The following is a 12,654-nucleotide window of genomic DNA, read 5'->3' on the forward strand; positions in this document are numbered from 1 at the left end:
TAAATGCTACAATTTGACTGACAAGTGAGGCTTAAGAGGACCCATATAAGAAAGAGCAGGTTTTAATGAAAAGAAAGTAAAACACCAATTCAAAATACACATTTTAATAAGCTTTTTTGTGTCTACGCCATATTTCACAATAGATATTTTTCCTACATGCTTACCCATAGGAAACACACGCACATGTGTGTGCACACGTGCCAAACAAACAAATTTAACAGTGTGGCTTATAAAAATAAAGCATAATAATTTGACTCTTCAGCACCTCTTCATTTTGCCAATGTCAAATTCTCTAATCCTTACTCCTCAAAGATGGACTATGTTGAAGGAATGAATGAAAAAGTGCAAGGTTTTCAATTGCTAATTGCCAAATGTTGATCTTTATAGTGTATTATTATTTAAAAAGTTCTTTTGTTACTTGCTGCTCTTCAGATTTAGAAATGACTTGCTTTGCTGATTCCCCAACTACAGTTCTAACCAGGACTGGCTTTACCAGGATTTTTAGAAGAAAGCTCCGTATACCGAACTGGAGCTCAAATCTAAGAGATTGTTAATTATTTCTAGTAGTATGCAGTAATCTATGCCTAGTCTTTCCTCATAATAGGGACAAAGATCAGGAACCTTTACAGAAAGCCGGCTTATGTCCCAGGCATTCTACTAGACACTTTCGTAACTTCTCCAGAGCTATGACTTACAGGCTATAAGTCAGAGAGCTGAGGTTCAAATTCAGGTCTGACTCTAGAGCCTTTTCTGCTACATTATATTAGTTACTGAATGTAATTTCAACATTTAGAAATGCTTTATTATTTTGTAGCTGTAAAATAATTTCCAAAAAAAAATTCCTCAAGATTCAAGTTAAAATATTTAAAAATAGTTTGAAGTCATTTTGTTAGCCATTCTACTACCCATTTCTCACTCTCTTTAACTCGATTTCTTTTCACTTTTAGCTACTTCACCATCCTTCACTGTACAACAGATTACTTAACCTTTCGAGTACTTTTTGACTTGCGTGAATGTATGTCGTCCTATATACACACGCCTTGGTTGACTAGAACAGAAGGAGGCCAGGGTATGTGTGAGCATGTATGATTTATTATGGGCAAAGAGTTGAAAAAAATGTTACTAACAGCCACAGGTAAGTTCCTTAAGTCATGTGTAAAGAGACACTGTTATTAAAAATTTGCTTTATTTTTCTGCTGAATCAAGGACTAGCTCCTAGTTAAGATTTTTTTATGCCTTCCAGTCATGAGAAGTTAACATCATCTTACCAATGATCAAACAATTAATCAAACTGAGTCCCAGTGGTTATATTCACATCTAGGTTGTTCGAATGATCAAGAGCTCTTATTTGTTTGCTTTAGCTTGAAGTTCTTGGTTATATCTATAAATAAANTCTACTTTCTGTCTCTGTAGATAGGCCTCTTCCGGACATTGTGTGCAAATGGAACCATATACTGTGTGGCCTTTCACTTGGCTTCATGTTTCCAAGGTTCCTCCACGTTGCAGCATGTGTCAGTGCTTCCTTTTATGGCTGAATAATATTTCACTGTGTGGCTGTTTTGTTACGAGCAAAATATTTTACCCGTTCATCTGCTGAAAGATATTTGGGTTGCTTCCCCTTTGGGCTGTTATGAATAATGAAGCTAAGCACTTTGGTGTCCAAGTTTTTATGTGACGTGTTTTCTCTTCTCTTGGATATGTACCTTGTGGAATTGCGGGGCCCATAGGGTAACTGTTTTGGTCTTGGAGGTGTTTCCAAACTGTTTTCCAGAGAGAAGCGCTATTTCTTATTCCTAACAGCAGTGCCTAAGGACTCTAATTTCTTGACATCTTCGCCAACTCTTATTTTCTTTTTTTTAATTATTATAACCATCCTAGTAGTAATTCATTGTGGCTTTAATTTTCATGAGATTTACACTTATATTTCCTTATAAGAGTTACATTGTTTTGGTTCTTACATTTAGATATTTGATTGTTTTCAGTTAATTTTTATATGAAGTACAGGTCTAAAATCATTCTTTGGCTTGTGTATATATCCAGTTGTCCCAGTACCATTTGTTGAAGACTACCCTTTCTCCACTGAATGGTCTTGGACCCCTTATCAAAAATTACTTGGCCATAAGTGTAAGGGTTTATTTTTGGACTCTCAATTCCATTCCATTGATGCATATGTCTGTGATCATGACAGTACTAAATGTCCCTGATTACTGTAGCTTTGTAGTAAGTTTTTCTAATTCCTTTTTAGGTGACCTGGTTTTATGTCTGTGGATATAAAATGAATTAATTAAAATATTTTAAATAATAAAACTTAAGAAAGACATTTTGTTGTAAATTTTTAGAACGTTGTATTTGCTAAACGGCAGTCAGTATGTATTTTCAGTAATTAGACTGGTGAATACTGTGTACCATAGATATAACCTCATTAGTGATATAAATTTTGAACCATCAGTAAAGTAAAAGATGGCATACTTGTTTTTATGTTCAGTTTGCTTAAATTTCTAATTTGCTGTCTTTTTAGGTTAATACAATCTGTTGGAATGAGACTGGAGAATATATTTTATCTGGCTCAGATGACACCAAGTTAGTAATTAGTAATCCTTACAGCAGAAAGGTAAAGTGGTTTAAAAAAATCTATAATTTAATGAGAGAAAAAAAAATCAAGAAAATAGAAATCAAGAAATTGTAAATAAATATGGAATGGGTATTTGTAATAGAATATTGTTTTTTGCTAAAGTTTGTTAAATAATTTGGAAGTTATTGCAGGCAGGTCCCCTAGTTTCCTTAGGAAAATTTTAGATTTCCTTCAGCCTTTGACTCTAGAATATTTAAGATTGCTTCATTTTATCCAAGTGGATAAAATTGCCCAAAGTGACATTAAACTATTTTTTTGGGAGGGTGGGGGGAGACAATGGGATTTCTTTTTTTTGTTTTGTTTTATGCTCACAGAATCTAATCTTGAGCCAAGCAGTTTAAGAAACTGGATTTTATGTTTATAAACAGTGGCTAGTCTCTAGTGACAGCTTCATGACATTCAATTCAGTGAGCTGAAATATCATGCTGAGTTTTAATTAGGATTGTGTTCTGATTTTTATTGGCTCTTCCTCTGGCTTCATACACAGAAGTATGCAACTATTTTTATATCAGTGAGAACATGGTGGATGGGCAGTCTTATTTAGCATTTGCCATCGCACAGAACAAATTGTTCATGTATTTCTTATTTTTCTACAAACAGTGAAGATGTTTAAATAAATGTTTGTGATCCTTAAGCCTATGAAGAGGATCATATCAAAGCTGTCCTTTATTAAAAGACAGGTCATAATTGATTTCAGAGACAGCTTTACTTAAGTATCCTGACTTAGCAGAGGGAAACTTGAGGTTTTCAAATTTTGCTTCTCTTAGCTGTATAATTATTAGAGCAACCCATTTCTTCCAGTGGAGAAATTTCCTGGAATAATGTATGTATGGGTTGCTTTTTGATAATCGCTATCAGAATTTTAATGCTTATAATATACAAAGCAGTCATTTAGGTACCAATGGAATTTTTTTTAAAAGATGCAGAGCTTTACTTTTTTTTAAAAAAATTGTGGTAAAATACACATATCATAAAATTAACCATCTTAACCATTTTTTTAGGAGTTCAGTTCAATGACATTGTATACATTCAGCTTATTATGCAACCATCACCTCCATCTAGCTAGCTACAGAAATCTTCATCTTGCAAAACTAAAGCTTGGTGCCCATTAAACAGTAACTCATTCTCCTCTTTCGGCAGCCTCTGACTACCAGCATTCTACTTTCTGTCTCTATGAATTTGACTACTGTAGGGACTGCATCTCGTTCTAGGTACAACAACGGGTGCTGTTGGCCATGCATTTGATGTTAATGAACTTCATATAAGTTTATACAGTATTCGTTCTGTTATGACTGGCAAATTTCACTTAGCATAATATCCTCAAGGTTCGTCCTTGTTGTAGCATGTGTCGGGATATGCATCCTTATTAAAGCTGAGTAATTCTCTATTGTGTGTATATCCATTCATTTATCAGTGGACACTTGGGTTGTTCTTTTTGGCTATTGTGAATAATGTTGCTGTGAACATAGGTGTATAATTATCTCTCCAAATCCCTGCTTTCATTTCTTTTGTGGAAATGCCCAATGGCATAATTTTACAAGATCCTGATTCTTTTATTTGCTTGTTTTTGTTTTTTTAAAAAATGACATTTGCTTTCATGCATGTTTCCCAATAGATTATGTATATTTAAAAAGTGGTTACTCTTCCTCATTTCCAGTTTAAGAAATGTTTAATCTGGCAATACTTTAAAAAATTTTAAGTATAACAATACTGTATCTTTTTCACATAGTGGCTTTAATAGTTCCAAATTTGGTATCATATAGGAATATTTTTATTTTAAAACACTGATGATTCGTTACTCAGGAAAATAGTTTTTTGATCTTGAGTCAAATTTGTTCTTATAGTTTTACTCTTTTTAGATCCTGAGAGTTCATAATAAGATTAATTTATTGCAAATAAAAGTTTCAAAACACTTATTACATATAGATTTAAGAGGTTAGAGGTGTTTCTTATTGTGATATCATATCTTAAATATATCATAGATCTCAAAAATATAAACAAGAGAAGTTTTATTTTCCAAAAATTATAGGCTAGTTTATTTGAACCAGTTCTCCCACTGAAAACAACTGAAAGATGCTTGATTAAATACTTTTTCAATTGTCCTAAAAGTAACAAATCACTGCCTTGATAGTGAGGAATTATCATTCCAATATGATACTCAATATTCTTCACATCTTAGAGGGGAAAAAAGAAAATTTCTGTGATTCTGATTTCTTTATTTTTTTCTAATTATAGTAGTTTGGAATCAAATGATAATTTTACATTGAGATGAGAATGTTAATGAGAATTTATTCCTGGCTATGGTTGTATTCAATATGAATGTTTCTTTCTAGGAAATGAATTACCAAGAACTACCTTCTCTGTGTGTTTTAGGTTTTGACAACAATTCGTTCAGGGCACCGAGCAAATATATTTAGTGCAAAGTTCTTACCGTGCACAAATGATAAGCAGATTGTATCCTGCTCTGGAGATGGAGTTATATTTTATACCAATATTGAGCAAGATGCAGAAACCAACAGACAATGCCAATTTACGTGCCATTACGGAACTACCTATGAGGTACAGTCATATTATGGTTGTGAATATGATATATGTGTGTATGTGTGTGTGTGTTTGTATAAGTGTGTATGTGTAGGTGTATGTACGTGCATATGTATAGATTTGTGTATGTCTATATATACACAATGCATGTGTACAGAAAGAAATTGTTGACAGAATATCTAGAGTTCAGTGAAGTATTTAAGAAAATGGATCATGATAAGCTTATGAATAAAGTGAAGAAATAAGATGTGAGTTGTAGAAATAGGGTTTGTAATTGCTTGAGCAACCGTCCTCTAAGGCCTAAGCAAACAGATGTCAGCTTTCAAAGATGCCCCTGTTCTTGTGCTTTAGGGCTCTCTATGGGCTTCACCCCTTCGATACTTCATGCTGTCTTGCATAAAGTCATGGCCGCGCTCTTGGTCTCTTATGTTTTCTTTATGCTGGTACCATGGTGTTTTAAATACAGTAGTGTTGTAATACGCTTAGAAATCAGCAAGCCTCACCTTCTGCTTTGTTTTAGCTGTTTTGTGTTCTTCGATATTTGTGTCCTTCCCATATGAATTTTAAGATTTTTTCTGAGTCTGTAAAAAAGACCATTGATAGAAATTGCATGAAATCTAGATCGCCTTGGGTAACAATATTAAGTCTTCTAATTCATGAATACAGGATGTCCTTTCATTTGTGTCTTCCTTAATTTCTTAGAGTAATCTTTTGTATTTTTAAGTGTACAAGTCTTTTCACCTCCTTAAATAAATTTATTCCTAAGCATTTTATTCTTTTTGATACTACTGTAATGAGGTTGTTTTTTTAATTTCCTTTTCAGATTGCTTATTGATTTTTGTGTTGATTTTGTAACCTGCAACATTACTGTATACATTTATTAATTCTAATGGGTTTTTGTGTGTGTAATCTTGAGAGTATTCTACATATAAGATGTCATCTTCAATCAGATAATTTTACTTCTTCCTTTCCGATTTTGATACCTTTTATTTTTTGTTGCCTGATTGTTCTAGCTAGAACTTCTAATACTATATTGAATAGGAGTGATGCGAATGGGCATCCTTACCTTGTTCCTGATCTTAGAGGGAAAGGTTTCAGTTTTTCACTGTTGACTGTGATGTTAGCTATGAGCTTCTCATACATGGCTTTTTGAGAGGTCATTTTGAATGCTTACGTCAATCCAGCATCTTACAGTTTTCTTAAACATCAGAGAAGAAAATTTTATAATATGTTTATAATACAAGTATAAAGTCACATCCAGGAAACATAAAAATTAGCCTTTGAATAGTTGGAACAAGTTTCCTAGGGGAGAGTTTTTCTTACCAAAATTGTTAGAAGTTTGTAATTTTAAAGAACTTTATATCTACAGGTACATTAATTTCAAACTTCAAAGTAACGCATCATATTAATTCGACAGTTACTTCTTGCATATTTCTATATGTATTGTACTGTTTTGAATCATGGTATGGGTAAGTCATAAATAATTAAAAGAAATGGTTTAGTTGCTTTTGCCTTAGTCATTTTAGGAAACAGTAGCAATGTTTTTCAAAACCATCTGTTTAAATGTTCAATAACATTAGCTGGACTTTTGTTTTCACCTTCAGATCATGACTGTACCCAATGACCCATATACTTTTCTCTCTTGTGGTGAAGATGGAACTGTTAGGTGGTTTGATACGCGCATCAAAACTAGCTGCACAAAAGAAGATTGCAAAGATGTAAGAATCAATTTGTGTACAAATGTTGCAAAATTTTTAAGATTATAAAATTGAACAGTAAGTTATCTCTGGTTTGTGATATTATGGGTAAATTTTAAAAATTTTGTTTCCCTAAAGTCTTCAATAAGCATATTTTTATAATAAAATTAAAATGTTAATAGTGAAGTTAGGAAACTTATATTTTAATTGTACATTTCAAATATATTTATGGAAATGTGTATAATTCTGTATATGCTTTAGCATTATAAAAACTTGAAACATTTATCAATATATCCAATGTAGTCATGGAGATAATTTGGACTTACCAATAGCAGTGATGAAAGTGTGTAGTAGTTTAGTGTCTTTTTGTTTTTACCCTGACCTTTAAACCAAGAATTATATATCTTTTTTAAAAATAATAAGATACCATTCTATCAATATGTTCATTCAGATTTAGCTCACTTGTGTAAGGATGTTGGTTCACTATCAATTTTGTGTTTTAAACTTGAAAAAGGCCTGAGAAATCATATAATGACCCTAGACAACTAAGCCCAAATATTATTTAGAGACAGAGCTTTTTTCTCAGATCATTTGAAGTACTAAATGAAGAAAGTACTGCTAAATATATTTTCACTGAAAGTTACCCACACACCCCAAAGAAGAATTACTGGTAATCAGGTTAAGTTACTATTAACATTCTTGGGTGGAGGGAGATTGTTTTCTATATTGAAACAGAAAAGAAAAAGAAAAAAAATAGAAAATTAAAAATTCTAATGCACAATTTTGAGTCAGTTTTTATGTTATATATACAGAGGGTGCCAAATAATGTATACGCATTTTAAGAAAGGAAAGCTGTATTAAAATTTAATACTCAATATATACCGATAACAAAAGATGAATACAAGTCACGTTTGACTTCTGCAATTACAAGAGGTGCTCAAAGTGGTTACTATCAGTGTCCAGACACTTCTGATTACAGCGAACTATTGTTCGATCAATGTTGACCAAAGTGTCCTCTTGTATACATTTTTTTTAGCACCCCGGTATATTACACACACACACACACACACACCCCCCCCAAGAAAACATTGAACTAAAAGACAGAAATAAGTCTAAAATATCAGGTTGTTTATTAGGGGCATTTGGTATACCTGTTTCTTAATAAGTGGTAGGTACTAAAATTTGTTATGCCAAATTCTTTTAATTTGTATTTATGTAGTAGGATTTAATTGTGCTTTTATAACCAAAACCCTGTAAAAATAAAGATGAAAGCAAGGCTAGTAAATGAAAATATTGTTGTAATTTTAAAAACATGGCTGTACTGGGAAGAGGGAGGACCTTGAGTCATAGACAAAATGGTATAAAATGAACAGAATACCTAAAGTACGTGTATTTGGAGTGACAGCTGTTACATTTTCTAATGCGTATATAGCATTAGATAAGTAGTGACATTATATTAAAACCTGTCTTTTACAGAGTTTGTATATGTGTGTACTTTGTTTTTGAACTGGTAAGGAAAAACATTTACAAGCTAAGAAAAGAATAAAAGCTTAAAATCAGCTGATAATATTTTTGTTATATTTTAGTACCAACAATTATAATTAAAATATTATGAGTACCATATAAAATAATCATTAGTACTTATCATACTCATAGACAAAGGTCGATTATACCTCCATCTTTACTTTCCACTGGCCCCCAAATAACAGGCACTTCTAATGTAATTAGTGACATTACATAGGTAATGTATGAGCTTTTTATATTTCTAAAGATGATGTTCATTATTCACGGGTATGGAGATACTTAGGAGGCATTTCTGAGAAATAATTTAAGTTGTATTATATCGTTACTTGAAATGCAGTTAGTTTTGAAAAAGGGTTTAAACTGTGGTAATATAAATAATGAGTTTCTTGAATTATTACCAGCTTTTTGTAGCTGCTGTTGATCTAGCACAATTACTTTGAGTTTGAGTCTTATATCTGGGAGCAATTTTTACTTCTCCTCTTCAGAATGTATTTTGCATTACTCAAATCTTGGTTGTTTTTAAATTTATATTTTAATTAAATGTAGTATTTTCATATTTTGATTGGTTCATATGGAAAGCATACAATATTGTTTTAGAAGTCAGTTTTGCAGTTAATAGCAAACTGTAGAGAAAAACTAAATTTTCTTAGAGTGATAAACTGCTGAGGAGGAATATTGACTGAGTGTATTTCTTTTGCTTTCACATAAGCTGAATGTGTTAGAAACATTTACTGATAGAAATCTGAAAAATACATTAAAAAAAAATGTAGTTTTTTCCTCCTCACTGTCATATTGCCTGAATTAGGATTTCTGAGAAAGGTTATTTTCTTCTAATTGAAGGGAAAATATTTTAAATATGATATCTCTACTGTAGAGCTCTGTGTGACTGGTATTATGTTATCTTTTATAGGATATTTTAATTAACTGCCGACGTGCCGCCACTTCCGTAGCGATTTGTCCACCGATACCGTATTACCTGGCTGTGGGTTGTTCCGATAGCTCAGTGCGGATCTATGATCGGAGAATGCTGGGCACCAGGGCTACAGGTAGAAAGATATATATATAGTAAATAAAATGCAAGATTACAAGACTGGCAGTTCAAAGAGTAAATCTCGGTAACATCTGCAATTTTAAATTTCATTAGTTTGTCTTAAAATTCAGTAAGTAGGATGTATTTAAATAATATGTATGATAAAAAATAGTATTTCACCAAGTTTTTATGACCTTTTGCAGGGCGATACTTTTGCAGTTTATCACTTTAAAAAGCTGAAATGGTGCTGTACAGTCATCGCTCATTATCTGCAGGGCACTGGTTCCTGGACCCCCCCTGGGGATAGCAAAATCCCTTACAAAACGGCTTAGAACCATGCACACATTTCATGCAACAAAAATACTGTTTTCTTGTTAAATTCCCGGATTTGAAACCTGTGGATATGGAGGACCAACTGTATTGGTTTCCTAGGGCTGTCACGGCAAATTACCTCAAACTGAGTGGCTTAAAATAACAAATTTATCCTCTCAGTTCTGGAGGCCACACATCCGAAACCAAGGCGTTGCAGAGTGCTTTTGTGCTGGAGAACCTGTTGTGTGCCTCTCTCCCTGCTTCCTTCTGGTGGCCGCTGGCAGTCCTTAGCACCCGTCCTTGGCTTTTACACAGATCCTCCAGTCGCTGCTTCCTATGCACCTGCCATTCTGCCCTGTGTGTCTGTCCACACGTCCCTGTTCTGTTGAGGACACAGTCACACTGGATGAAGGCCCACCCTAATTCCAGATGACCTCTTTTTACTGATTACATCTGCGAAGACCCTGTTTCCAGAGAAGGTCACATTCTGATGTGCTGAGTGGCCATGAATTTGGGGGGACACTGTTCAGCCCGCAACACCTGGCTTTCCTAATTTGTCTTTGCCAGTTATTTTAATCGAGAGGATCATAGTAAGCGTGGTGGAGAGAAACGTTAGGACAGAGCAGTAATGTGGGCGTGTGTTCATGTGCAGCATATGCTTACGCCTGTGCAGCCAGTGAAGTGCTGGTACTGATGCTGCAGTGCTGGATGGGAGTCCGCCTTCAGCGCTGCGCCCCAGACTCCCCTCAGCCACGGGGGTGGGGGGGATCAAATCACTTCTGCAGTTCCCGATTCAAAGCCAACTTCCGTTAGCACCACCCCCCCACACACAAACACCAAATACATGTGCACATTTATATATTTATATAGATTCACATATTTTATGTTACGAAAAATAAAAGTGGACTTGGCCAGAAAGTAACACAATGTCCATCTCATTGTCAATTTATGTCCATCAGAAATGGACATAGGTTACTGAAATGGGAAGACCAGATAGGACTTTTTTTATGGACTATGATTGAGAGTCTTGTCTATTTGGATATGCACATTTAGGGGAAACAGTATTAATGTGATATGCAATTATAGGCTTAGTTATTGTTTCTCAACAGATGGGACACAGTTGATGTTCTGGGCAGGGCAAGTTCTCATTGTGCAGGACTGTCCAGCTTAGTGGGATTCCTGGGCCCCCGGGGCACAAAGTGCCCATTGTACCTCCCCCCACCCCTGACGTCGTATTGTGCTGATGACCTCCAAAGTTAATTAAAATTGGAATATATCCCCACTCTGTTATCAGAGGAAAATTTCAGGACAGTCAGAAATCTTTTAGGAACGTAAAGTAAAAAGTAAATCACTTTAAAAGGATACTGTACTATTTTATCTAGTATACTAACAAATACCAGCTTTCCTATTTATATTATGAAATTTTATTAATTGGGGGAAAATTTTTGGAGGATTATTTAGTGTGACTATAATTATAAATTATTTAATTGATTACATAACTCATATTTCCAGGGAAACATTTATATAATCTGGAATTTCAGACAACCATGAAAAATTTTTTTGAAAATAATGTTTCCTCCATAATGTATTATTGAAAAAATAGCCCCTTCTAGATATAGAACACGATAGCTTGGATTTACATTGCTACATTAAATCGTGTATCTCATAATTTAGATTAAGAGTTTTTGAAATGTTTTCCTTTAAACGCATGAATTTTAAATGACTTCCTTTTTTCTTATTTAGGGAATTATGCAGGTCGAGGAACTACTGGAATGGTTGCCCGTTTTATCCCTTCTCATCTTAATAATAAGTCCTGCAGGGTGACATCTCTGTGTTACAGTGAAGATGGTCAAGAGATTCTTGTTAGTTACTCTTCAGATTACATATATCTTTTTGATCCAAAAGATGATACAGCACGAGAACTTAGAACTCCTTCTGCCGAAGAGAGAAGAGAAGAGGTAAGCTTACTCAAAACCATATTCTTTATGCAATTCAGAAAACAGTTCAGTGACTCCTGGGTCCTGAAAGGCTTAAAAAATCAGAATTAATTTTCAAGGCATTGACAGTCTAGGAAAGAAGGGCGTGAAACATACATGAAAGAACAGGGGCGAATAAATAAGGAAGGGTAAGGCTCTAGAAAAAGTACTGTGAGATATTTTTAAAGAGAAAATATTTACTAGCAAGATGTTTCTCTAACTTGGGGGATGCACAGCAGCAGCAGGAAAGGCCAACACTTCTTCCAGTTGCAGAAAAGGCCGTCACAATGATAGAAAAGGGGACGCGCAGATCCCAGGAGACTAAATGTTTGTGTTCATGCTCAGTAGGTGTTTCACCCGTTATCATTTGCTGTTCTGTGTGGACAGCAGTCCCTCCTCTCCCCATCTGCCTCTTTCATTTGTGAGTGTGTGATACTATTCCTAGGGGTATTTCCCAGAATACGGTGAGCAAGTGAGGAAAAGGTACGTTCAAGTACACACACATCCACACGATGGAGTTATAAAAGACAAAAACCAGAATAATATATCCTTGACAGTACACAGCAGTAGCAAAATGTTTGCTCTAACCTGTTAAACTTCTGGCCCCAACTTGTTTTTCACTTTGGCTTTTTTATTTTATAATATCCTATGTTTAATCACTCTACCCTTTGGCTTTTGAAATGTATTTTGAAATTAATCATTCCTTTTCATTAATTATTAGTGACTTTCTGGTATTGGCCCAACTCCTATTCCTGAACATATTTTAAAGGTTCTAAACAACAACAATGATTTTGTAATTCCTAGGAGATGCTAATAATATTCAGTTATTGAAATTACAGGTTTAGAGGGCTATAAAATGAGAAAAGAAATCAGGACTACTTTATAAGTATATTTTGGGATTTAAAATGTGACAGTGTATTTAAGTGAATTAGGAAATGGACA

The 12,654-nt window shown here is 34.1% G+C and overlaps 1 protein-coding gene across 6 annotated transcripts in view; it reads left to right on the top strand.

The window, feature by feature from the left end:
• DCAF6 (DDB1 and CUL4 associated factor 6) overlaps positions 1-12,654 on the top strand; it is a 101,288-nt gene that overhangs the window by 33,750 nt on the left and 54,884 nt on the right. For all 6 annotated transcript variants that reach the window (XM_019647395.1, XM_019647362.1, XM_019647351.1 and 3 more), the window contains exons 3-7: positions 2,519-2,611; positions 5,006-5,191; positions 6,778-6,891; positions 9,305-9,440; positions 11,480-11,694. In XM_019647395.1, the coding sequence (XP_019502940.1) occupies positions 2,519-2,611; positions 5,006-5,191; positions 6,778-6,891; positions 9,305-9,440; positions 11,480-11,694 (744 nt within the window). The remainder of the gene's footprint in view (positions 1-2,518; positions 2,612-5,005; positions 5,192-6,777; positions 6,892-9,304; positions 9,441-11,479; positions 11,695-12,654) is intronic.

Source organism: Hipposideros armiger, unplaced genomic scaffold (genome assembly GCF_001890085.2).
Source record: "Hipposideros armiger isolate ML-2016 unplaced genomic scaffold, ASM189008v1 scaffold_6, whole genome shotgun sequence".
Classification (NCBI taxonomy): Eukaryota; Metazoa; Chordata; class Mammalia; order Chiroptera; family Hipposideridae; genus Hipposideros; species Hipposideros armiger.